Genomic DNA, 25685 nt, shown 5'->3' on the forward strand with positions numbered 1-25685 from the left:
TAAAGATTGATTGACTATGACTTTTCAGTTCACCCAGTAGTGCTATCTGCAGGGTTAGCTCCAGGTAAATATTGCAATTTTTCAGCCATTCCTGGACCTATGACCAAAAGCAAGCTATATGGACAGTACCAAAACAAATTATTCTGTCTCTTCGCAACAAGAACAATCTTGTTGGTACATTCTGGTCCAATCTACTAAAAGATACTTTAGGAGCATGAGTTTTTACTCACCGATGTAACACAGTGTGGTCAAAGACTTAGTAACTTAGTTATAGTCAAGATCTGGTTAGCTATAAGTACAAACATAGTTCTGTTTTGGGCTGATTACATTTTTATTTCCGGATAACTTCTGAACTAACCACAATGAACTATTTCTCAACGTCATATGGAGGATCTACTCTGTGCTACTGAGTATGTATGCTAACTCGGTACCTAGCTCAAGCTCGCTAACATTAGCCACACCTCATGCTATTCAAGGACTTTGCGGCTGTGTTATTATCTAATGGGAACAGCAGGCTCTGGTGCTTTCTTTCCGGGGGCTTAAAACGAAAGACAAAATCACACCTGTAGTTACGTCTGTTCTTTTTGTTTTATCAACTTTTCAGCAGGTTCTCTGTGAAGTAGGCTATGGGAGTTTTGTAACTTTATCCACCTTGGCTTAGTGCTAGTGTGCTAGCTGACGCCGGCAATGACAGGCGGCTCTGGCAGCTCCTGGCTGGCTGACTATAACTAAGTTACTAAGTCTTTGACCACACTGTGTTGTTACATCTGGCAGCTCCTGGCTGGCTGACGGCTTTGGCAGCTCCTGGCTGGCTGACGGGAGACTCTGGCAGCTCAGGACAGACGGGAGACTCTGGCAGCTCAGGACAGACGGGAGACTCTGGCAGCTCAGGACAGACGGGAGACTCTGGCAGCTCAGGACAGACGGGAGACTCTGGCAGCTCAGGACAGACGGGAGACTCTGGCAGCTCAGGACAGACGGGAGACTCTGGCAGCGCTGGACAGGAGGAAGGCTCTGGCAGCGCTGGACAGGCGGGAGCACCTGTAGGGATGAGACGGAGAGACAGCCTGGTGCGGGGGGCTGCCACCGGAGGGCTGGTGCGTGGAGGTGGCACTGGATAGACCGGACCGTGCAGGCGCACTGGAGCTCTTGAGCACCGAGCCTGCCCAACCTTACCTGGTTGAATGCTCCCCGTAGCCAGGCCAGTGCGGCGAGGTGGAATAGCCTGCACTGGACTGTGCTGGCGAACCGGGGACACCATGCGTAAGGTTGGTGCCATGTACCCCGGCCCGAGGAGACGCACTGGAGACCAGATACGTAAAGCCGGCATCATGGCCGATACCACCGGGCTATGCACACGCACTGGGGAGACTGTGCGCTCCACCGCATAACACGGTGCCTGCCCGGACCCTCTCTCTCGCCGTTAAGCACGGGAAGTTGGCGCAGGTCTCCTACCTGGCTTCACCACACTCCCAGTGTGCCCCCCCCCCAATACATTTTTGGGGCTGCCTCTCGGGCTTCCAGCCACGCTGCTGTGCTGTCTCCTCATACCGGCGCCTCTCTGCTTTCGCTGCCTCCAGCTCTGCTTTGGGGAGGCAATATTCCCCTGGCTGTGCCCAGGGTCCTTCGCCGTCCAGAATCTCCTCCCAAGTCCATGAGTCGTGCGTTCTTTGCCGCTGCTGGCCGTTACCACGCTGTGACGCTATATATATATATATATATATATATATATATATATATATATATATATATATATAAAAACAGTGCAGACACAGGCAACTAGACATAGACAATAACCCACGAAATACCCTAAGAAGATGGCTGCCTAAATATGGTTCCCAATCAGAGACAACAATAAACAGCTGCCTCTAATTGAGAACCAATCTTGGCAACCATAGACATACATAAACACCTAGATGGTAAACAACCCCATAAACCTACAAAACCCCTAGCCAGTACAAAAACACATACATCACCCATGTCACACCCTGACCTAACCAAAATATATAAAGAAAACAAAGAATACTCAGGTCAGGGCATGACACTGACTGACATCTGGAATCTATTTATTTTGGATTTCGGGCCCGGTGAATTGCCCGACCACCCATCGCTTTGATAGCCAACTCAGCCTGCACTCTTTTAAAAGTTTTACCATCAGATTGGCCCCAACCATCAGTCTGTAAATCTCTGCTCTCTCTTTGCTTTTAATCTGTGGCTATATTTTTGTGTTAGTTGTGTTCTAGCTAGTCTCTGGTAGTTGGGCCCTAGCTTTTTGACCATAACCATGGTGGTTGGTTAGGCTGGCTAGGCTAATAGCTAGTTGGCTAAATAGCTAGGGTTAGCTGGCTGGCTAGCTTGCTGGTTAAGATAACTGCATATACAGTAGCTAACATTTTTTGATAACTGGTTAGATGACATTATGTATTTCCAAAACGTTGGTTTACTTTAATGTAGCTGTAAGCTAGGTGTTGATCGCAACTGGCTGAATCATTCAGTGCTAACGTAATGTTAGCAGGCTAATTGGCTAGCAACCTTGTAAGTTGATTTGTAACAATAATTTCATAAAGTATTTGCTTGTAAGTTGGCTGAAAATGTAATTGAAACCAGTAGTCATGAGTGCAAACGATTTGGTTAAATTTGAACTTATACATTTGAAGTTTTTTCTGTTGGAGTTTACAGTATAGGGAATATCCCATCTTACATCACACCCTGGAAAAACATTTTCCGACATGACTTGGGCATTCTGATCAGGTTTATGTAATAACTCCAAAAATAGAAAAGTGAAGTGTAACTTTGCATTGGGACTTTTTATGTGTATACTAATGCAGTTCAGATAAAGAGGGGTGTTTCACCTGCAGCACTCTTTGATACTGGAAGAGACTAAAAGGATCCAGACATTTACTGTATTTATACCACGCAAGAGAAATTAGCTAGATAGAATGACAGAAATAATCACAAGCCAATAGCCAAATAGAAAGCAACACAAGGGAAAGGCTTGTGCAACTGAGAGGTGCAAGCTGTCATTAGCCATGGCCATTATCAGTACACTATTTTGGGTTGTAAGACACTCTGTTGTGCAATCCTACAGATAACCCGGCAGAATTTGGCAGATTAATTTTCCTTGGGGCAAAGCTAACCATATTCATTTTAAATGCAGCGAAAGAAAGAATCACATTAGTGAATCAGGGTTGATTGAGAATTGTTGAGTGGGACATTTTACACCTATCTTCAGAACGTAGATTGGAAATATGATGAAGTACATGATCGGACAGCCGACCAGCGTATAACACATGATGTCAAATACTCACAAATAATGAGGTGTCCTTTATTAAGCTTGACCGAGATGCAGGCTGGACATTTGTGTCTATTCCATTGATTTCACTGTACCGGGCAAGCTAAATCAAGTGAATATCTCAAGTATTTGAAAGTAGATCTATTTCACATACGTATTTCACCCAGGTCTGCTGGGCTGGAGTGTCACTGGCCACGGTAGGGTAAATGTGGTTGGGGAGGCTTACTAATTTGACTAGCCACATCCTGACTTGAAATACTAAAGCATGCATGATGTAGAGATAAAACATGAGATTTGCCATGACAGTTCAAGTTTTGCTCCCATATCTCAAGTTTGGATTTGACACTCACTAAACTCTTCAGTACGGTATCCACATCAGGACAGAATCACAATTACCGTCCTAATATGAGCACTGTATCGTGGAATCCGTCACCAATAGTACTAACCTGGCCCAGAAGTTCAGGAAGTCCCAGGACTTGTCCAGTGAACACCCCCAGACAGATGAGGATGGAGTTGAATTGGCCAATGGAGCCTCTCATGTGTCTGGGGGATATCTCGCCCAGATACATGGGCAGGGCGCTGAGAGCAATACCTGGAAACACAAGCCAACAAGTACAACATCGATGGATATTATGTTCAATATGGACTGCATAGGATTTACTCTTTAAAAGTGATAAATTGTTGTGGGTTGAAAACCTCACCGTGTAAACACGCCTGAATAGTACAAATACAAAACTGCCCTAGTCATTTAGCCATGCTGTATATTCAAAACCTCCTTCACATGAATTTCAATCGAATCGCAAAGTAAAAATGATTTGAAATCAAGTGTAGAGCAAAGATTATGTGTGGTTTCACAATGCCCATGAGAGGAATAGTGTTTTAATAAAATATGTTGTGTTACAGCCTGAATTCAAACGGAATTTTTAAAAATAATAACATATTGAAAATGAAATACAGAACTATCTCATACTTATGAATACTTACGTTAATTATATATTTCTGTATTTCAATTTCAATACATTTGCAAAAATGTCTAAAGACATGTTTTCACTTTGTCAATATGGGGTAATGTGTGTATATGGATGAGAACACACCCTAATGAAACAATTGTATTGGGCTATTGGCACTGATGTAATCACTCAGCTTGTTCTATATACTTACTGTAATTGTGTAATAGTCTGTCGTTGGTGAGTCATCTAAGAGTCTTGAGAATCTCCTGGTTGAGACTATTTTTAGATAGTTGGGGGATAATGGTCAGATTTCTCCAGCCTAGCAGAAAGAGCACTCACCAGAGTCCACCCCCATGACGAAACGACCGATGATGAGCATCTCGAAAGATCGAGCCTTCTCCCCCAGGGCTAACAAAAGAGCAGCTATCACTGCAAAGCCGTTATTCAAGAGCAAGGTGCCCTTCCTAAACATAGAGAGAGACAGAGGGGGAAAGATCGAGAACAGGAAGAAGGGAGGAGTTCAGAATAGCCACAGGTAGAATTTTCTACAGAGCACTTTTGCAATATTGAAACAGTATTTCTTATGATAGAGGATAAAAGGACTGGGTGAACTAATGAATAAATCTTCTTTCCATATTAGTGAGACAGCCTGTACACTAGCTTCAAACCTTACAGCTCACTGAGCTTGATGTCCTTGGACATTGATTGAAAACTGCTTAGAAACTGATCCAGATTGTAGCTTTAATGAATCGACTACTTTATCATATTTAGGCATGTAACTTGGGGGGTGCATCATGACCCCCCCCAATATACCATGATGAGTATGATTGATTGTGAAGACAAATTCCCACTGTAAAAGCACCAAGCAGCTATTGGCTTTATGTGGTTTTGCAACATAGTGATCCCCCAATCACAAATACACCGTTGGTTGCTCCCGGTCCCCAGAGGCAGCTGCCCGTTCCTGGTAAAGAGAAAAGGAGTTGAGCACGGCTTGTAAGGAGAATGGAGCAATGCGCAATTTCTCCTCTCTTTCCATTTTTATTGGTCTGTGATATATTTCTTCAGTTCAACAGCTTGCACTATACGCACTCTCTTTCTCTTTGTAGTGTTTGCTGAGGAGAGGTAGCTAGGTAGCCTAGTGGTTAGTGTGTTGGGCCAGTAACTGGAAGGTTGTTGGATTGAGTCCACAAGCTGACAATGTAAAAATCTGTCGTTCTGCCCTTGAGCAAGGCAGTTAACCCCCTGCTCCTGGGCACTGTGGATGTCGATTATGGCAGCCCCCTGCACCTCTGATTCAGAAGGCTTGGGATAAATGTGGAAGACTCATTTCAGTTGAATACTGAGATTCAGTTGGACAACTGACTAGGTATCCCCCTTTCCCTTATATTCACCAGCACGCCAATGTACACTGAGTATACCAAACATTAGGAACACCTTCCTAATATTGAGTTGCTCCCCCCCTTTTTGCCCTCAGAACAGACTCAATTCGTCAGGGCACGGACTCTACCAGATGTCAAAAGTGTTCAAAAGGGATGCTGGCCCATGTTGACTCCAATGCTTCCCATTGTTTTTTCAAGATACCTGGATGTCCTTTGGGTGGTGGACCATTCTTGATACAAACGGGAAACTGTTAAGCATGAAAAACCCAGTAGCGTTGCAGTTCAAGACACACTCAAACCGGTGCGCCTGGCACCTACTACCATACCCCGTTCAAAGGCACTTAAAACGTCTTAGGGCTGCAATCCCGTTAACGGGATTGATATGACAACAGTCAGTGAAAGTGCAGAGCGCCAAATTCAAACAGAAATCTCATAATTAAAATTCCTCAAACATACATGTATCTTATACCATTTTAAAGGTAATCTTGTTGTTAATACCACCAAAATGTCAGATTTCAAATAGGCTTTACAGTGAAAGCACCACAAACGATTATGTTAGGTCACCGCCAAGTCACAGAAAAATTCAGTTATTTTTCCAGCCAAAGAGAGGAGTCACAAAAAGCACAAATAGAGCTAAAAATGAATCACTAACCTTTGATGATCTTCATCAGATGACACTCATAGGACTTCATGTTACACAATACATATATGTTTTGTTCGATAAAGAAAAAAAAAATCTAAGTTTACAGTGGCGCGTTATGTTAAGGAGTTCCAAAAACATCCGGTGATATTGCAGAGAGCCACATCATTTTACAGAAATACTAATTATAAATGTCGATGAAAATACAATTGTTAGACATGGAAATATAGATACACTTCTCCTTAATGCAACCGCTGTGTCCGATTTCAAAAAAGCTTTACGGAAAAAGCAAACCGAAAAAGCAAACGTCAACATTAGTCACAAATAGCATTATAAAATATTCACATACCTTTGATGATCTTCATCAGAATGCACTCCCAGGAATCCCAGTTCCACATTAAATGTTTGATTTAGTTTGATAATGTCCATCATTTATGTCCAAAGAGCTACTTTTGTTAGCACTTTTGGTAAACAAATCCAAAGTCATGAAAAGCGTTCCCTAGTTGCAGACAAAATGTCAAAAAGTTCCGTTACTGTCCGTAGAATCATGTCAAACGATGTATGGAACCAATCTTTAGGATGTTTTTAACATAAAAAAACCAGAGAATTCCTATGTCTCTAGAAAAACAATGGAACGAGAGCTAACTCTCGTGACCGCGCCTCAGAGCCTGTGGCAATCTGCCAGACACCTGGCTCAAACAGCCCTTATGAGCCCCCACTTCACAGTAGAATCCTCAAACAAGTTTCCAAAGACGGTTGACATCTAGTGGAAGCCTTAGGAAGTGCAACATAACCAATGTGTATTCAATAGGGGCTGGGTTGAAAATCAACCAACCTCAGATTTCCCACTTCCTGTTTGGATTTCTTCTCAGGTTTAAGCCTGCCATGTGAGTTATGTTATACTCACAGACATCATTCAAACAGTTTCAGAAATTTCAGAGTGTTTTCTATCCAATACTAATAATATGCATATATTAGCAACTGGGACTGAGGAGCAGGCCGTTTACTCTGTGCACCTCTGGGCACCTTTCATCCAAGCTACTCAATACTGCCCCTGCAGCCATAAGAAGTTAAATATTTTGTCTTGCCCATTCACTCTCTGAATGGCACACACACACACACAATCAATGTCTCAATTTTATCAATGCTTAAAAATCATTATTTAACCTGTCTTCTCCCCATCTACACTGATTGAAGTGAATTTAACAAGTGACATCAATAACGGATTATAGCTTTCACCTGGATTCACCTGGTCAGTTTATCATGGAAAGAGCAGGTGTTCTTAATGTTTTATTTTCTCAGTGTAATAATGTTTTGAAAGTTTAAAACAAGTAAAAGTTTATGAACATATTATAAATGTACTCCTATGTTGTTGTGTAACTAGTGAACTATTGGTGATTAAGTAATATTGTGTATAAATAGTTTTATACAGACTGATGCAATGCAAGGTTGGCAATTTTAGCAAGGCTAACGTTAGCTAGCTAACTAAGGTCGCACCAAAGCTAGCACAGTATCTGGAGCTGCAGTTTCAAATGAGCAGCACTCATATAGTCAGTGTTCACCCTAGTGAAGAAGTAGCTAGTGCCCTTAATGGAGGTGCCAACACCAAAGAGAAGAAAAGTGCATGATGATATTTTTAGTGGGAGTGCAGAGAACTGTAAGTAAATTAATGAAGGGCTACATAGCTAGCTAGCTACCAACACTTTTAAAATCCTAATAGACTGGTGCTATGTAGTAAGCTAGCTACAGTAGCTATACATACAGTGCCTTCAGAAAGTATTCACACGCCTTGACCTTTTCAAATGCTGTTGTGTTACAAAGTAGGATTAAAATTGATTTTATTGTCCTTTTTTGTCAACACAAAATACTCTGTCAATGTGCCAGAAAAACATTTGCAAAAGATATATGAAAAATATAAGAACAAATATATTTTTATTAGATAAGTATTTAACCCACTCAGTCAATACATGTTACAATCATCTTTGGCAGTGATTACATCTGTGCGTCTCTATGGGTAAGTCTCTAAGAGCTTCCCACACCTGGATTGTGCAACATTGGCCCATTATTCTTTTCAAAACTCTTCAAGCTCTGTCAAATTGTTTGTCGATCATTGCTAGACAATCATTTTAAAGTCTTGACCAAAAAAATGTAAGTAGATTTTAAGAAAAACTGTAACTCGGCAACTCAGGAACATTTACTGACTTCTTGGTAAGCAACTCCAGTGTGGCTCAGTTGTTAGAACATGGTGCTTGCAATGTCAGGGTTGTGGGTTTGATTCACTGCAGTACTTAATGCAGCTGGTGGCCACACCAGATACTGACTGTTACTTTTGATTTTGACCCCCCCTTTGTTCATGTAACGGATGTGAAACGGCTAGCTTAGTTAGCGTGGGCGCTAAATAGCGTTTCAATCAGTGACGTCACTTGCTCTGAGACCTTGAAGTAGTAGTTCCCCTTGCTCTGCAAGGGCCGCGGCTTTTGTGGAGCGGTGGGTAACGACGCTTCGTAGGAGTCAGTTGTTGATGTGTGCAGAAGGTCCCTGGTTCGCGCCCGGGTATGGGCGAGGGGACGGTTTAAAAATTATACTGTTACATTGATGCTGTTGACCCGGATTACTGGTTGCTGCGAAAAAAGGAGGAAGGTCAAAAGGGGGGTGAGTGTAACGGATGTGAAACGGCTAGCTTAGTTAGCGTGGGCGCTAAATAGCGTTTCAATCAGTGACGTCACTTGCTCTGAGACCTTGAAGTAGTAGTTCCCCTTGCTCTGCAAGGGCCGCGGCTTTTGTGGAGCGATGGGTAACGACGCTTCGAGGGTGACTGTTGATGTGTGCAGAGAGTCCCTGGTTCGCGCCCGGGTATGGGCGAGGGGACGGTCTAAAATTATACTGTTACATTCAGGGACACATTATTCCATTTCTGTTAGTCACATGTCTGTGGAACTTGTTCAGTTTAGGTCTCAGTTGTTGAATCTTGCTATATTCATACAAATATTTACACATGTTAAGTTTGCTGAATATAAACACAGTTGACAGTGAGAGGATGTTTCTTTTTTTGCTGAGTTTAGTATATGTACACTACTTTTCTTTTACTACAGTATTTATACCACAGTTAACTGCAAATAATACTATATAATACAGTATACTACAGTACATACTACAGTATTCACTGTAGTGTTTTTGTAGACATTAGTCAGCAAAAACACTACAGTGCATACTACAGTATGTTTTAAAGTGGGACACTGAACAGACTGGGTGTATATCTACAATAGAGTCAGAAGTTAGTGCAACTGCCCATGTTTTTACTCAACTGCTCACTCAGTTCTAGTGCACATGCAGCACAAATTCTAAGAGGACTGCCAGAAGAAGTTTGTGGCTAATTCACAGATATTGAAGCTCTGGTCAGGTTGCTCCTTATCATACCTGTCCTCTGAAGCAGAAAGGAGCTTTAATGCCCTCAGGAGGTTAAAGATGTGGCTGCACAAAACAATGACAAAGCAGATTAAACCATGTTGCTGCCTATCTGATATTATCCACCAGGAAAAGCTGGATACTATAGGTAGGAAAACAATATGCAATAACTTTATTGCTGGCAGTGACAAGTGTAAGCAGGTACACTATATACACACAGAAGTACGTGGACACCCCTTCAAATTAGCGGATTTGGCTATTTAAGCCACAACCCTTGTTCTGGAGCAGTGAGTGATGAATCACGCTTCACCATCTGGCAGTCCGACAAACAAATCTGGCTTTGGCGGAGGCAGGAGAACGCTTTCTGCCCGAATGCATAGTGACAACTGTACATTTTGGTGGAGAAGGACTGCGAGCCAGGCTTAATCGCCCAAAATCAGTGCCCGACCTCACTAATGCTCTTGTGGCTGAATGGAAGCAAGTCTCCTCAGCAATGTTCCAACGTCTAGTGGAAAGCTGTTATAGCAGCAAAGGGGGAACCAACCCCATATTAATGCCCATGATTTTGAAATGATATGTTTGATGAGCAGGTGTCCAAATACTTTTGGTCATATAGTGTATGTATACATATATTTTTTATTTAAATAGGCAAGTCAGTTAAGAACAAATTCTAATTCACAATGTCGGCCTAGGAAAAGTGGGTTAACTGCCTTGTTCAGGGACAGAAGAACAGATTTTTACCTTGTCAGCTCGGGGATTTGATTTCGCAACCTTTCGGTTACTGGCCCAACGCTCTAACCACTAGGCTACTTACAATACTAGTCAAAAGCTTGGACACACCTACTCATTGGACACCGCTTGGACACACCTACTCCAGGTTTTTTCTTTATTTCTACTATTTTATACATTTTAGAATAATAGTGAAGACTTCCAAACTATTACATTTATTTAACTAGGCAAGTCAGTTAACTTCTTGGTGACAGGGGTCAGAATTTTCACATCCGGATGAAATGCATGCCCAAATTCAACTGTCTGCTACATTCTAGTGTCTAGTTTGAGAAAGAGACGCCTCACAAGTCCTCAACTGGCCACTTCATTAAATAATACCCGCAAAACACCAGTTTCAACGTCAACAGTGAAGAGGCGACTCTGGGATGCTGGGATGCTCTGGGATGCTGGCAGAGTTGCAAAGAAAAAGCCATATCTCAGACTGGCTAATAAAAATAATTAAGATTAAGATGGGCAAAAATAACACAGACACTGGACAGAGCAACTCTGCCTAGAAGGCCAGCATCCCGGAGTCGCCTCTTCACTGTTAACGTTGAGACTGGTGTTTTACTATTTAATTAAGCTGCCAGTTGAGGATTTGTGAGGCATCTGTTTCTCAAACTAGACACTCTAGTGTACTTGTCCTCTTGCCCAACTGTGCACTGGGGCATCCCACTCCTCGTTCTATTCTGGTTAGATCCTGTTTGCGCTGTTCTGTGAAGGGAGTAGTACACAGCGTTGTACGAGATCTTCAGTTTCTAGGCAATTTCTTGCATGGAATAGCCTTCATTTCCTCAGAAAAAAGAATAGACTGACGAGTTTCAGAAGAAAGTTCTTTGTTTCTGGCCATTTTGAGCCTGTAATCGAACCCGCAAATGCTGATGCTCAACTAGTCTAAAGAAGGCCAGTTTTATTGCTTCTTCAATCAGAACAACAGTTTTCAGCTGTGCTAACATAATTACAAAATGGTTTTCTAATGATCAATTAGCCTTTTAAAATTACAAACTTGGATTAGCTAACACAACGTGCCATTGGAACACAGGAGTGACGGTTGCTGATAATGGGCCTCTGTGCGCCTATGTAGATATTACATTTTTTTAAATGTCAAACATTCAACAGTTTCCAGCTACAATAGTCATTTACAGCATTAACAATGGCTACACTGTATTTCTGATCAATTTGATGTCATTTTAAAGGACAACACACATGTTTTGCTTTTCTTTCAAAAACATGGACATTTCCAAGTGACCCCAAACGTTTGAACGGTCTCATCTGGATAGGTTCCCAATCTCAACCTTTCTTTGTGTGTGTGTGTGTGTGTGTACACACACACAGAAAGAAAGGTTGAGATTGGGAACCTATCCAGATGAGACCGTTCAAACGTTTGGGGTCACTTAGAAATGTCCATGTCCATCCACACACACACACACACACACACACACACACACACACAGAGAAAATACAAAATAAATATACATCTCTCCATGACTACGGTCACGACTTGTATTACAGAAAAGGATTTTCCACAAGGCTCTCATCCACCCTTTGGTACGAGGCATGCTAAATCTCATCTGGATAGGTTCCCAATCTCAACCTTTCTTTCTTTTGCTCTCAAAAGGATGTAATTGCAGTTGGACATTCTCAAAAAGGTGTAATCCCACGGTTTTAATGCATTCAATTCAACATCTATGAACCTCAAGTCAAGGACAGTTAAGTAAATGGATTCTTTGGAATGAGGTAAAAGAGGGTAGCAGGGGCATTGACACTGCAGTCCAGGCACTGACTAAATGACACTGAGCACAACAATCCCCAACCTTGCGAACTCATCATACTTTCACCGAAATTAGATCTTGAGGAGTGGAATTGGTCCAGACCTCAGAGAAAGAAAATTACTTTTCAGCCCAAAAAACATTATGTTGCAATCTGCCCTTGAGTAAGAGCTTGTGTAGATTAATCTGCATTTTGCTTAATAGAAGAACAAAAAATCCTAGTATAGTATGTTTGGGTTAATTGAAAGGATTTTTAGAGGGTAGATGATACCCTACTTATTTTCTAACTTCAACTCTTACTCATATCTTACTGGTATACTCCTGCAGCCATCCTAGCTTCGCTGCACGTGTGTAGCAAGCACTTCAGCGACCACGCATATGAACGAGATATGCGATCTGAAACGATGGGGACAGACAACCGAAAGATACAGCTGTTGCTACTGTATTTCCATGGACTGGAACTGGTGCAGTGCCACACAATACAAAGACATATTTGAGAAGAGAAAGCGACAAAGCAAGCGTGCAGAGGTAGGTAGCCTGATTCTTGACGTTCAATGTGTTTTTATTGTGTTATTACCATTGCACCATATCATGTAGACATATAGGCCTAGGAGCTCTACAGGTTAGCATATGTGCTCCATGTATTTATGATAGTTAAGAGACAATAGACATTGAGTCAATTTACATTGCAGAATATTATCCCCAAAATGTGATAAATAAACAAACATACTGTAGGCTAAATAGTGTTATGGGCTAATGTGAAAACATAAACCCACTAATGGGTTTGTTGCAAAAGTAAACTAACTGCTCCTCATCATCATTACGTTCCTCTATTTCTGTAAGAACTGTAGTCACACATTCAAATTCTCTGCAGCACAAACATTCCCCAATCGTGGAATAAGAACGCAATTGCCACAACTGCACCACCAGTCTGTGTTGATCCAGGGGTGGGCTGGGGCTGTGGTCTAGCTACTGCTGCGGCTACTGGTGGCTAGAGGGCAGCGGCCATCTGAAGGTCAATTTGCCTCAATTCTTTGTCCAAATACTCAGGCTTAAATAAATATGGATCGACAACTCCATCGGCGCCCCCTCTGGTAGGTCTTTTTCATCCCTCGCGATTATTTAATTGTCAGACATATTAGCAGGTTCTTGTTTACTTTGTATAATTATTATGTAATGCTGTCTACACTTCTCCGCCAAAAAAAACATGCATCTGTGTATAAGGGCATAACTTGCAGTTTTGAAGTAGCAGGGATTCCCTGAGAGTGCACATGCGCAGTTGTTACCCATTTCCGCTGCTGTGGCAGTTGGCTACATAAAATAATCACAAATTTTCCAACATTTCCTGATTCAAAACTGATTGAACTTGACAGAAATAGCTCATTCGGCCATACGCTTCAATAAAACACATTTATCCACACATCCGAAATTTCTAAATCATGAATTCACTGGCAACAAAGCAGAGAGGCCTGCATCCAGCAACGTCACATTACCCATTTTTGCAGCTGTTTCAGTACTGCACATCAGGGAGAGAGAGCAAACTCCACTAAACTAGTTTCAATGTATGGAATCACTTGGGGGTTTCTGGATTTTGGGTCAACTTATTTAATATAGATTGTGCACCAGTTGTTTTTAACAAAGAGACACACCCCTGCCCTTGGGTCTACAAGACGCTGCCATTCTGTCATTCCGATGCACAGGAAAAAAACGCTCGATTTATATTTCACCATGTCCTTATTCAGCCAAGACTCTGTGAAGCATTGTATATTACAGTTCTTCAGGTGACATTGGTAGGATAGTCTCGAATGGAGCTAATCTAGTTTGTTCTCCAGTGATTCCACAACTGAAGAGAGGGTAGAGGCGGTTTATTCACTGGTTGCCATAGTTTCATCAAGGTGCCCCCCACATCGGCCTCTATAGCACCGTCTTTTCCTCTTCCGAGTGTCGGGGCTTAGGGCCTGGTCCCGGGTGAGCAGTATGTCCTGCATGGCCGAGTCATTGAAGTAGAATTCTTCATCCAAATCGAGGTAGGTGATCGCTGTTTTGATGTCCAGAAGCTCTTTTCATTCAAAGGAAACGATGGTGGAAACATTATGTAAAAAACTATACAAATTGGTCAGGAGCCCATAAAACCGCCGCTTTACATGCCAGAAAACCAGTGTACAACCAGAAAATAACGTAAAATGTCATGTGCCAAATTTTGCCACGCTGTCGTTTCACATTGGTCGTCACACTTCATTGCCTCGTTTACAATTCCATCTTCAAGCAACCATTTTGTATTCCTGATCATATATTATGTCGCTGTCTCATTCATCGACTAATTTTAGGCCATGCAGAAAGTAGTCAAGTCAGGTTGTATTAGTCATATGATAAATTAATGTATTTATGAATCTCATCCGAAGGCTATTAAGGATGATGTATGGTAAGGTTAAGACTATTGCCTACATCATAAACAGTCACATCTTTTACGTTCATCCCCTAATGGTCTCTAAGTAATATTTGAGTGATGAGTGAGAGGTATAAAGAAGCCACAAAGGGACTATTATCTACAGCTTCTATTACCCCATGCAGTAGTCTTAACCGTAGTCTTAACCTTAATCACTTGGGCCACAAATCAGGGAGGGCAAAAATGGAACGATATCTTGCCGCTATCAACGCGCAAAGTCTATGTTATCACTTTCCACCAATGTCAAGAGCTTCAACAGGGGGCATCAAACTCTCAGAATCATTATTGGCCGCAGTGTATTGCTAAGCAGCTGCATTGCTACAATGGGAGTGAGCCGCATGGCCCGAGTTAATAAAGTTCAGTGAAAACTTGTCTGTGAACAAGAAGGGTTGAAATCTTTAGTATGCTATGTAGGTGCATTATGTCATTTGGAGTAGGCTGGAGTAGACGCAAATACAGTTTATGTTAATGACTTGGACTGGAGCACAGAAATAAATAGGCTACAGGTCATTCAAATTCAGAAACCCTCATTCACGCTGCTAAAATTAAGCAATTCTGGAATGTTTCACAAATTGAGGATGAAATAAATGAGAAATCAGATTATACGTCTCCACCCACAGTTTCTATGTCATAAAAAAAATTCTGTGACAAATTCCCGACCCAGGGTATTGAATATCAACAATGAATATCTCGATAAATCCCCACAATTATTTTTGATACATGTAAGCACTAAACAGTACTTGAATACAGTTGAATAATTACTGCTTAATAATTCCAAGGAGTTTCAAGTGCTGGAGCTGAAAGGTGGGTCACACATTTGCCCCTGCGTCATGTACTATTTGTGTCTGCAGGCCTTTAAGTCATGTTTAGCCTCACACCCACCAGTATCTCCGATGAGAAGAGAGAGGGAATGGGGAACTGAGGCATGAAGCTGTACTCAGTTAATGGAGGCTCATGTTAAATTTACTTTACACATTTCTCTCCCCGGAGGAGGGAATATGGACTCAAATTGTGTTTATTTTTATGTGGCTTCTCAAGGGCTGAAATCAACATTTAATTCCTTTGATATGTTTCAAAATCTGATTACTATATATCGACCATAAAGCACTGATTTGGGACGCTCATTGGGAAATTACACCAACTGAAGGATCCCTGGTGACATCAAAGGACAGAAATGTCTATTGGAATCCGTTTGGCTGGCAAGTATCCTTGTGAGAGATGTAGAGGTGCCTGGAGTGGATTTAGTGGTGTCTGGCTCCATGGGGGGCCTGTGGAGCATCCATTAGAGGGAATCACCCATGCACAGGCCTGCTGGAATCCTTAGGCTGTCAGCACTCAGCTCTTCCTGCCATGTTCCATCTACCGTGACGTCTGTCTGTCTGTCTACATGCGTCCTGACCACTAAAGGTTCGCTCACTGAAATGCTAAGAGAGAAAAACGACAGGGAGGGAAGAAAACTGAAGAACAGATGGGGGAAGGGTTTATCTAGGTGGCCGCTTTCAAAAGTTGGCGAGGAGAAGGAGATGGGGGAAGAATCCCAAAGGAGGGGTGGACGGTTTGAACATATGCCAACTCCTCTCCTCGCTTCAATTGCCAATAGTGTGGTGAGTGTTGTCGCAAAAAATAAGATAAAGATAATAGATAAAGCTATGTTCAGGCCTTTTACTCACACTGGGAAACTCTAATAGACATTCAGAAGTTCACTTGTCAATATTCCGTCATATACTCCCACCTCAAAGATCCTTCATCAGACAATGCCAGAAGCACTTATCATCAAAAATGGACCTAATTCACTGCAAGCCTCTGCGCTACCTTACCTCTTCATTATACACACCTGGTTTCCATTCCATAATCAATGTTCCTTATTTAACCCTCTGGCTTCCCTTTCTGTTTTGTGAGTGATAGTCATCGTCATGTGGGTTCGTTATTTGTGCTCTGGATATTTAGTATTTTTCCTTGTTGGAATATTGCTTACATTTTGAGTAAATTCAGATTATTACTCATACCTGTGTGTCCTGCGCCTGACTCCGCTTATCCATTTACCTAATCGCTGACGGGTTCATCTTCTTAACAAAAGAGCCGTGCAGGGAAATATGTATGCTTAAATGTTCATTTATATGTATGCATTGATATCTATGTCAGCAAACCTCTTCTTTTAATGCTTATCATAGGTGTTCCAACGTACCTTCCAATGAGTTTCGTGAGCAACGTGACACAGAGCGCTCCAAGTAGGCCACCTATGGCAAATATGGAGACTGTGATGGACCATAGCATGGTGACCATGTCTGCTCCAATGGGTTCTCCGTAGCGCTCCATCCATGTCTGGTTGTAAAATGTCTTTATATACTGTATAGAGAGGAAGAGGAAGGAAGTCAGCATCTCAGCAAAAAATATGTTTCTCATTATTCACACAAGGTAAATTATTATTCATGTTCCATCCGATTTCAAGGTAATGTTTACGTAACCTTTAAAGGTCCATGCTGTTGTTAGTTTTTACTCTGTTTATTTAGAACCTAACGGACTAGGAAAAGCTCAAACCAAGTTTATTCACCCAACAGGTCAGACAGCTGAAAAGACAGACATGTTCCCACCAGCACAAGTATTTACACCCCACTTTAGGCGGAGTCTCCTCCTTTTCTCTAAACATTACATCTTTGTTGCTAGGTAGGAAGTTAAGTGATGTGTGTAATAACTGTTCCTTCTCCCTTCATGTGACCTGACCGGACCTCGGCTCTCATTCCTCACTTGTCATGTGTGGTCTCTCTCCGGCACACCTGTCACCATCGTTAAACGCATTATGACACTAACCTGGACGCAATCAACTCCTTGATTAACTGCCCTAGATATGTCACTCCCTTTGGTTCCTTCCCCAGACATCATTGTTTCTGTTTCATGCCTGTGCGTTGTTCATGTTTCTTGTTTAGTATTATGTTTAGTTTCTTGATTAAGTAACTTCTTCGGGGTAGTGGGCAGTATTCGTAAGTTTGGATGAATGAGGTTCCCAAAGTAAACTGCCTTTTACTCAGGCCCAGAAGCTAGGATATGCATATAATTGGTAGTATTGGACAGAAAACACTAAAGTTTCTAAAACTGTTAAAATAATGTCTGTGAGTATAACAGAACTGATATGGTAAGCGAAAACCCGAGGATTTTTTGAGCTCACCACTGATTATAATTGCTCTCTATGGAAATATAAAAGGAATACCTTCCATATTGCAGTTCCTAGGGCTTCCATCAGATGTCAAGTCTTTAGAAAGAGTTTCAGGCTTGTTTTTTGACAAATGAGCTAGAATGTGTCGATTTTGTAAGTGGCTCCCATTTTGGCTGTAGTGTTTTCACGCGCTTGGATGAGAGTGCGCACTTCGTTATTTATCTCCGGTAATGAATATACTATTTTCCGTCTTAAATGTTATCATTTATTTACATATTAGGGTACCTTAGGATTGATTAGAAATTGTTTGACTTGTTTGGACGAGGTTTATTGGTAAATTACGGGATTCATTTGTATGCATTTTGAACGAGAGAAATCGGTGGATTAATGAGTCAAGCGTGCCTAATAAACTTACTTTTTGGGATATAAAGTAGGACTTTATCGAAAAAGGACCATTTGTTATGTAGCTGGAACCCTTGTGATTGCAACCAGATGAAGATCTTCAAAAGTAAGTGATTTATTTTATCGCTATTTCTGACCTCGTGACGCCTCTGCTTGGTTGGAAAAGGTATGTAATGCTTTTGTGCGCGGGGCGCTGTCCTCAGATAATTGCATGGTGTGCTTTCGCCGTAAAGCCTTTTTGAAATCTGACAAAGCGGCTGGATTAACAAGAAGTTACATTCATGTTTAAATTATGTATGACACTTGTATTTTCATGAATGTTTAATATTACGAAAAAAAATAATATTTCTTTGCGCTCTGCAATTTCACCGGATGTTGGCCAGGTGGGATGGTAGCGTCCCACCTACCCCAAAGAGGATAACTCACTCCCTGCACTTGCTTCCCGAATCTCAGCACACTCATCACAGAATGACGCCTCCCCAAAGGGAAGCATCGGGGAGTTTTTTGTTTTGGAGGTGATGTCGGGTCTGGGTGTCAAAACCGGAGCTACCTGGGAGGCCTCAGCCGTCTTATCGGATTCCCAAGCCTTGGTGGGTTCGGTGGGTTCGACGGGTTCCCCTGCCTCGACGGGCTCCCAGGTCTCAGCCGGCTCATCAGGCTCTCACGCTCCAGCTGGAGCGACAGGTTCCCGGCGCCTTAGCAGAGGTGATCGGTCCGCTCCTGATCCCCGGGATCGTCATCTTGGTCGGGGTCCTGCGGCTGGAGCAGCACGTCGGGGAGGGGGTACTGTGACGTGTGCGCCCTCTCCGGCCTCTAGGTCACCAGGCTGCTCGTTATGGCGCACACCTGTCACCATCGTTACGCGCATTATGACACCTGGACTCCAGCACCACCTTGATTACCTGCCCTATATATGTCACTCCCTTTGGTTCCTTCCCCAGGCGTCATTGTTTCTGTTTCATGTCTGTGCGTTGTTCGTGTTCCTTGTTTTGTATTATGTTTCGTTTATTTAATCACTCACTCCCTGAACTTGCTTCCCAATTCTCAGCGCACTTGTTACATCAATAATCCACAGCTATCCACCCGTATCAGTGACCGCAACCATGTGATTGCCTTATTCCCTCACTTAGTAACTCTCGAAAGCCCATGGCTTGTATCCACCCTTAATTGACTCCACCATATACATTCCTCCTACATATAACCATTAACTTCTGGTGTAGCAAGTATTTCAAATTTCAACCCAATGCTGTAAATTTAGAAAAATGTGAACGACACCTAGACAGCAATTATGGGTGAATTCACATATTTGTGTACACTCACCCAATTTAGACTTAAAATTCAAAAAAGCACTTGCACATTTGAGTTCTCTCATTTCTGGTGCTTTGAGAATAACGCTATAACTTCAAAAAAGATAAACCCAGTTGTATCACGTGATTAAAGCTTACGTGTCGGCCACCGTCAGAGCAATTTACACTTGAAATGTGACCAAAAAAATGTATTTCTGTATTTCTATTGACTCTGTGTGTGTATGTGTGTGTGTGTGTGCTATAATTAGCTTAACTATATTCACTGATTTGTGAGCATATAAAAAATGTATGTTAAGAATGTGCTAGAGGGACACAGACGGCTAACTGGATTTAGATACAGGGTAGGAAACGAAGACTGCATGTGTCTGGGGACTATAAGACTGCTCAGGATCCAATTAGCCAACTAAATTGTGATGCAGAAGGACAAATGCCATAGCAGTCATTTTGAGCTCAGACTGGAGTAATGAACTAATTAATACATATTTTTAATATTTATGTAGCAAATGTATCACTTGTACAGTTCTTTATTAAAATGTAGTTGTTACATTTGACTGTGTAAACTCTAGCAGTACTACTTATTTCTATGAGAGTGAGGCAGATATATAGCATTTAGCAAATAAACATGATTATTTGTCTCTCTGAAACGAAACCATCAAGTGATAGATTTTAAACAAATACATCTGTCATTGAACAAACCCATGCCACCAATCTAATTTCTTTAAAAAATAAAAGCTAATTTACCAACATTACTGAAAATGGATATATAGCATTTTGGAATTAAACTCTTCACATAAACATCGTGTTTATGTTGACTGATCAAAGGGGAGTCATTCTTGTTTACGACATTCTTGGTTGAGAGAAGGCATTTAACAAAGCCACAGAATAACGCTGCCTGAAAAGCATTGAAGGGGAAAATTAAGTCAGACATTTCAAATTGGAAATCAGAAACTTCAGAAGCCTTTCACATTTTCACATGTGAGTTCCAAATATCTCTAACGGGCGCCCCAGCGTGATGTCACAATGCACTCACTGTTCCAAAATGTGATTATTACGCAACAGGACAGTTTACATGTGCAAATATCTATAGGCTGTTTCAACTTGTCAATTTCAAATTATTTTCTAACAAGTTGAATTTTCTAACAGTTTAAATTGAGGTGTGTTCTGCCTCCTCATTAATTCACATTCAGCTTTGCGGACAACTTATGTTTGAGGCTTTACTGAGCCGGACAAACTTCTCTCTTCGAGGAGAGCCCACCGCACTTCACTCATGTTTGCCAAATCAATATGCATATATTTGTGCAGTCTTGCAAGAATTGAAAATGTTCTTGCTGGTGCTCGCTTTGCCTTCCTTGTTGTTTTTCTTACAAATAATAACTTTTGACATGTCAGCTTTCCTATCAAAGTAAGTTCCTTATTTTCTGTATACTGTGTTGCCTTTACTACTGTAGACGCATACAGTATGCATGTATGTATGTACAGTTGAAGTTGAAAGTCTACATACACCTGAGCCAAATACATTTAAGTTCTGCCCACAAAGTTTCTATAGGATTGAGGTCAGAGCTTTGTGATGGCCACTCCAATACCTTGACTTTGTTGTCCTTAAAATAGATGGCATCATGAGGAGGCAAAATTTTGTGGATATATTGAAGCAACGTCTCAACACATCAGTCAGGAAGTTAAAGCTTGATCGCAAACAGGTCTTCCAAATGGACAATGACCCCAAGCATACTTCCAAAGTTGTGGCAAAATGCCTTAAGTACAACAAAGTCAAGGTATTGCAGTGGCCATCACTAAGCCCTGACCTCAATCCCATAGAAAATGTGTGGGCAGAACTGAAAAAGTGTGTGCGAGCAAGGAGGCCTACAAACTTGACTCAGTTACACCAGCTCTGTCAGGAGGAATGAGCCAAAATTCACCCAACTTATTGTGGGAAGCTTGTGGAAGGCTACCCGAAACATTTGACCCAAATTAAACAATTTAAAGGCAATGCTACCAAATACTAACTGAGTGTATGTAAACATCTGACCCACTGGGAATGTGATGAAAGAAATAAAAGCTGAAATAAATCACTCTATTATTCTGACATTTCACATTCTTAAAATAAAGTGATGATCCTAACTGACCTAAGTCAGGGATGTTTTACTAGGATTAAATGTCAGGAATTGTGAAAAACTGAGTTTAAATGCATTTGGCTAAGGTGTATGTAAACTTCTGACTTCAACTGTAGTATGCATGATTGTAAAAACTGTTGCTCCATAAGCCTCGCCTTTTTTGGTGTATTTTACTTGTAATATCTAGGTAGGTCATTTACAACAAAATACTTATCAATCATGATCTGTCTTTAAGACACAGGTTGTTATGGAATTGATGTCCTCCGGAAAAATATTTACTACTGCAGAGGACGTCCCCCTCATTCTAAAACAAATCAAGTTACCTGTGGGATGCGGAAAAACAAACACAAAGCCAGCACTGTGTGAACAATGACAAACAAACCAAACAACAAAAGCTGTGTTTTTCGTCTCAAAAGGGATGATGGCTCTCTTCTTCTTGAGTCATGAACAATTTCAAGGGCTACACACATTTCACACTTGTTCCCATCAAAGTGGAGAATTAGAGGCCCAGAAAAACTCTGGGCCAGTGCCAGTACAATACACCAGTAAATCAACACTATTTTTCTGCCAGTTGGTATAGCTCCCTTGTGATGTCTTGCTTATGTGCCAAATAGAAACATTAGGAAATCCTAAGGCTAGCAGACTGAAATTCTCTAAGACTGAAATACCATTCACCTACAGTACCTAAAAAGAAAAGGTGATGGCATCTCCCAAGAAGACTGCAACAACATATGTTTTTTTCTAATGCATAGGTTAATATAATTAAGAGCTGGTGCATTTGGACCTCAATCGGTCTTTGCCAAAGCTTTTTCCACTCACCTCCCTCTGCTAGATTCTAGTCTCTGACTGAAAATCTCACTTTTTTTTGTGGTCAAATATATCAGAACAATTTCTCAAAACCCCAAAACAGCTCCAGACAGAGAGGGAGATTATTTTCTGAACTTTCCATCTATTATTTAGATTTAATTAGGAGAAAGTCAAGATACTTGGAAGAAACTTTTTCAGAGGAGAATTTGTGGTCATCGGGTACATTAATAGCCCACATGACAGGACATTACGTACAACATTAGAGTGCAACACAGGAGGTTGGTGGCACCTTAATTGGGGAGAACAGGCTTGTGGTAATGACTGGAGTGGAATCATTGGAATGGTATCAAAAACATCAAACACATGGTTTCCAGGTGTGTGATGCCATTCCATTTGCACAGTTCCGGCCATTATTATGAGCCGCTCACCCATCAGCAACCTCCTGTGAAAGTGCATTCATTAAAGCATTCATGAAAGGGGACGAAAGGAGCTCAGAAGGGTTGGTGGTGCCTAATTGGACAGGGTGAACAAAGTGGCAACCCTCCTCAGCTGTTCCTGTACACTCTTAGGGTTTTCACATGTAGTCCTCTTAAAATATATATATATATATATATATATATATATATATATATATATATATATATATATATATATATATATATATATACACACACACTGCTCAAAAAAATAAAGGGAACACTTAAACAACACAATGTAACTCCAAGTCAATCACACTTCTGTGAAATCAAACTGTCCACTTAGGAAGCAACACTGATTGACAATACATTTCACATGCTGATGTGCAAATGGAATAGACAAAAGGTGGAAATTATAGGCAATTAGCAAGACACCCCCAATAAAGGAGTTGTTCTGCAGGTGGTGACCACAGACCACTTCTCAGTTCCTATGCTTCCTGGCTGATGTTTTGGTCACTTTTGAATGCTGGCGGTGCTTTCACTCTAGTGGTAGCATGAGACAGAGTCTACAACCCACACAAGTGGCTCAGGTAGTGCAGCTCATCCAGGATGACACATCAATGCGAGCTGTGGCAAGAAGGTTTGCTGTGTCTGTCAGCGTAGTGAGCATGGCGGCGCTACCAGGAGACAGGCCAGTACATCAGGAGACGTGGAGGAGGCCGTAGGAGGGCAACAACCCAACAGCAGGACCGCTCCCTCCGCCTTTGTGCAAGGAGGAGCAGGAGGAGCGCTGCCAGAGCCCTGCAAAATGACCTCCAGCAGGCCACGAAAGTGCATGTGTCTGCTCAAACGGTCAGAAACAGACTCCATGAGGGTGGTATGAGGGCCCGACGTCCACAGGTGGGGGTTGTGCTTACAGCCCAACACCGTGCAGGACGTTTGGCATTTGCCAGAGAACACCAAGATTGGCAAATTCGCCACTGGCCCCCTGTGCTCTTCACAGATGAAAGCAGGTTCACACTGAGCACATGTGACAGACGTGACAAAGTCTGGAGGCGCCGTGGAGAACGTTCTGCTGCCTGCAACATCCTCCAGCATGACCGGTTTGGCGGTGGGTCAGTCATGGTGTGGGATGGCATTTCTTTGGGGGGCCGCACAGCCCTCCATGTGCTCGCCAGAGGTAGCCTGACTGCCATTAGGTACCGAGATGAAATCCTCAGACCCTTTGTGAGACCATATGCTGGTGCGGTTGGCCCTGGGTTCCTCCTAATGCAACACAATGCTAGACCTCATGTGGCTGGAGTGTGTCAGCAGTTCCTGCAAGAGGAAGGCATTGATGCTATGGACTGGCCCGCCCACATCATGCAACGCCACGTTGCACCACAGACTGTCCAGGATTTGGCGGATGCTTTAGTCCAGGTCTGGGATGAGATCCCTCAGGAGACCATCCGCCACCTCATCAGGACCATGCCCAGGCGTTGTAGGGTGGTCATACAGGCACATGGAGGCCACACACACTACTGAGCCTCATTTTGACTTGTTTTAAGGACATTACATCAAAGTTGGATCCGCCTGTAGTGTGGTTTTCCACTTTAATTTTGAGTGTGACTCCAAATCCAGACCTCCATGGGTTGATAAATTTGATTTCCATTGATAATTTTTGTGTGATTTTGTTAAGTATTTAATGAGAATATTTCATTCATTCAGATCTAGGATGTGTTATTTTAGTGTTTCCTTTATTTTTTTGAGCAGTGTATATGTACACATGCATACAGTTGAAGTCGAAAGTTTACATACACCTTAGCCAAGTATATTTAAACTACATTTTTTCACAATTCCTGACATTTAATCCTGGTAAAGAATTCCCTGTTTTAGGTCAGTTAGGATCACCACTTTATTTTGAGAATGTGAAATGTCGGAATAATAGTAGAGAGAATGATTTATTTCAGCTTTTATTTCGTTCATCACATTCCCAGTGGGTCAGAAGTTTATATACACTCAATTAGTATTGGATAGCATTGCCTTTAAATTGTACAACTTGGGTCAAACGTTTCGGGTAGCCTTCCACAAGCTTCCCACAGTAAGTTGGGTGAATTTTGGCCCATTCCTCCTGACAGAGTCGGTGTAACTAAGTCAGGTTTGAGGGCCTCCTTGCACGCACACGCTTTTTCAGTTCTGCTCACAAATGTTCTGTAGGATTAAGGTCAGAGCTTTGTGATGGTCACTCCAATACCTTGACTTTGTTGTCCTTAAGCTATTTTGCCATAACTTTGGAAGTATGCTTGGGGTCATTGTCCATTTGGAAGACCCATTTGCGACCAAGCTTTAACTTCCTGACTGATGTCTTGAGATGTTGCTTCAATATATCCACATAATTTTGCTTGCTCATGATGCCATCTATTTTGTGAAGTACACCAGTCCCTCTTGCAGCAAAGCGCCGCCACAACATGATGTTGCCACCCCTGTGCTTCACGGTTGGGATGGTGTTCTTTGGCTTGCAAGCCTCCCCCTTTTTCCTCTAAACATAACGATGGTCATTATGGCCAAACAGTTCTATTTTTGTTTCATCAGACCAGAAGACATTTCTCAAAAAGGTATGATCTTGGTCCCCATGTGCAGTTGCAAACCATAGTTTTTTTTTATGGCAGTTTTGGAGCAGTGGCCTCTTCCTTGCTGAGCGGCCTTTCAGGTTATGTTGATATAGAACTCGTTTTACTGTGGATATAGATACTTTTGTACCCATTTCCTCCAGCATCTTCACAAGGTCCTTTGCTGTTGTTCTGGGATTGATTTGCACTTTCGCACCAAAGTACATTCACCTCTAGGAGACAGAACACGTCTC

At 42.0% G+C, this 25685-nt stretch overlaps 1 protein-coding gene across 1 annotated transcript in view; it reads right to left on the minus strand.

Moving 5' to 3' along the window:
- Window positions 1-25685, minus strand: part of slc2a9l2 (solute carrier family 2 member 9, like 2) — a 237020-nt gene that overhangs the window by 176047 nt on the left and 35288 nt on the right. Inside the window, exons 4-6 of the mRNA XM_021568636.3 lie at window positions 16835-16995; window positions 4582-4706; window positions 3739-3884 (exon numbers count right to left, since the gene is read on the minus strand). Coding sequence (XP_021424311.2) covers window positions 3739-3884; window positions 4582-4706; window positions 16835-16995 — 432 coding nt within the window. The remainder of the gene's footprint in view (window positions 1-3738; window positions 3885-4581; window positions 4707-16834; window positions 16996-25685) is intronic.

The sequence above is a fragment of the Oncorhynchus mykiss genome, chromosome 17, assembly GCF_057628025.1.
Source record: "Oncorhynchus mykiss isolate SJ-2025 chromosome 17, ASM5762802v1, whole genome shotgun sequence".
Taxonomy (NCBI): Eukaryota; Metazoa; Chordata; class Actinopteri; order Salmoniformes; family Salmonidae; genus Oncorhynchus; species Oncorhynchus mykiss.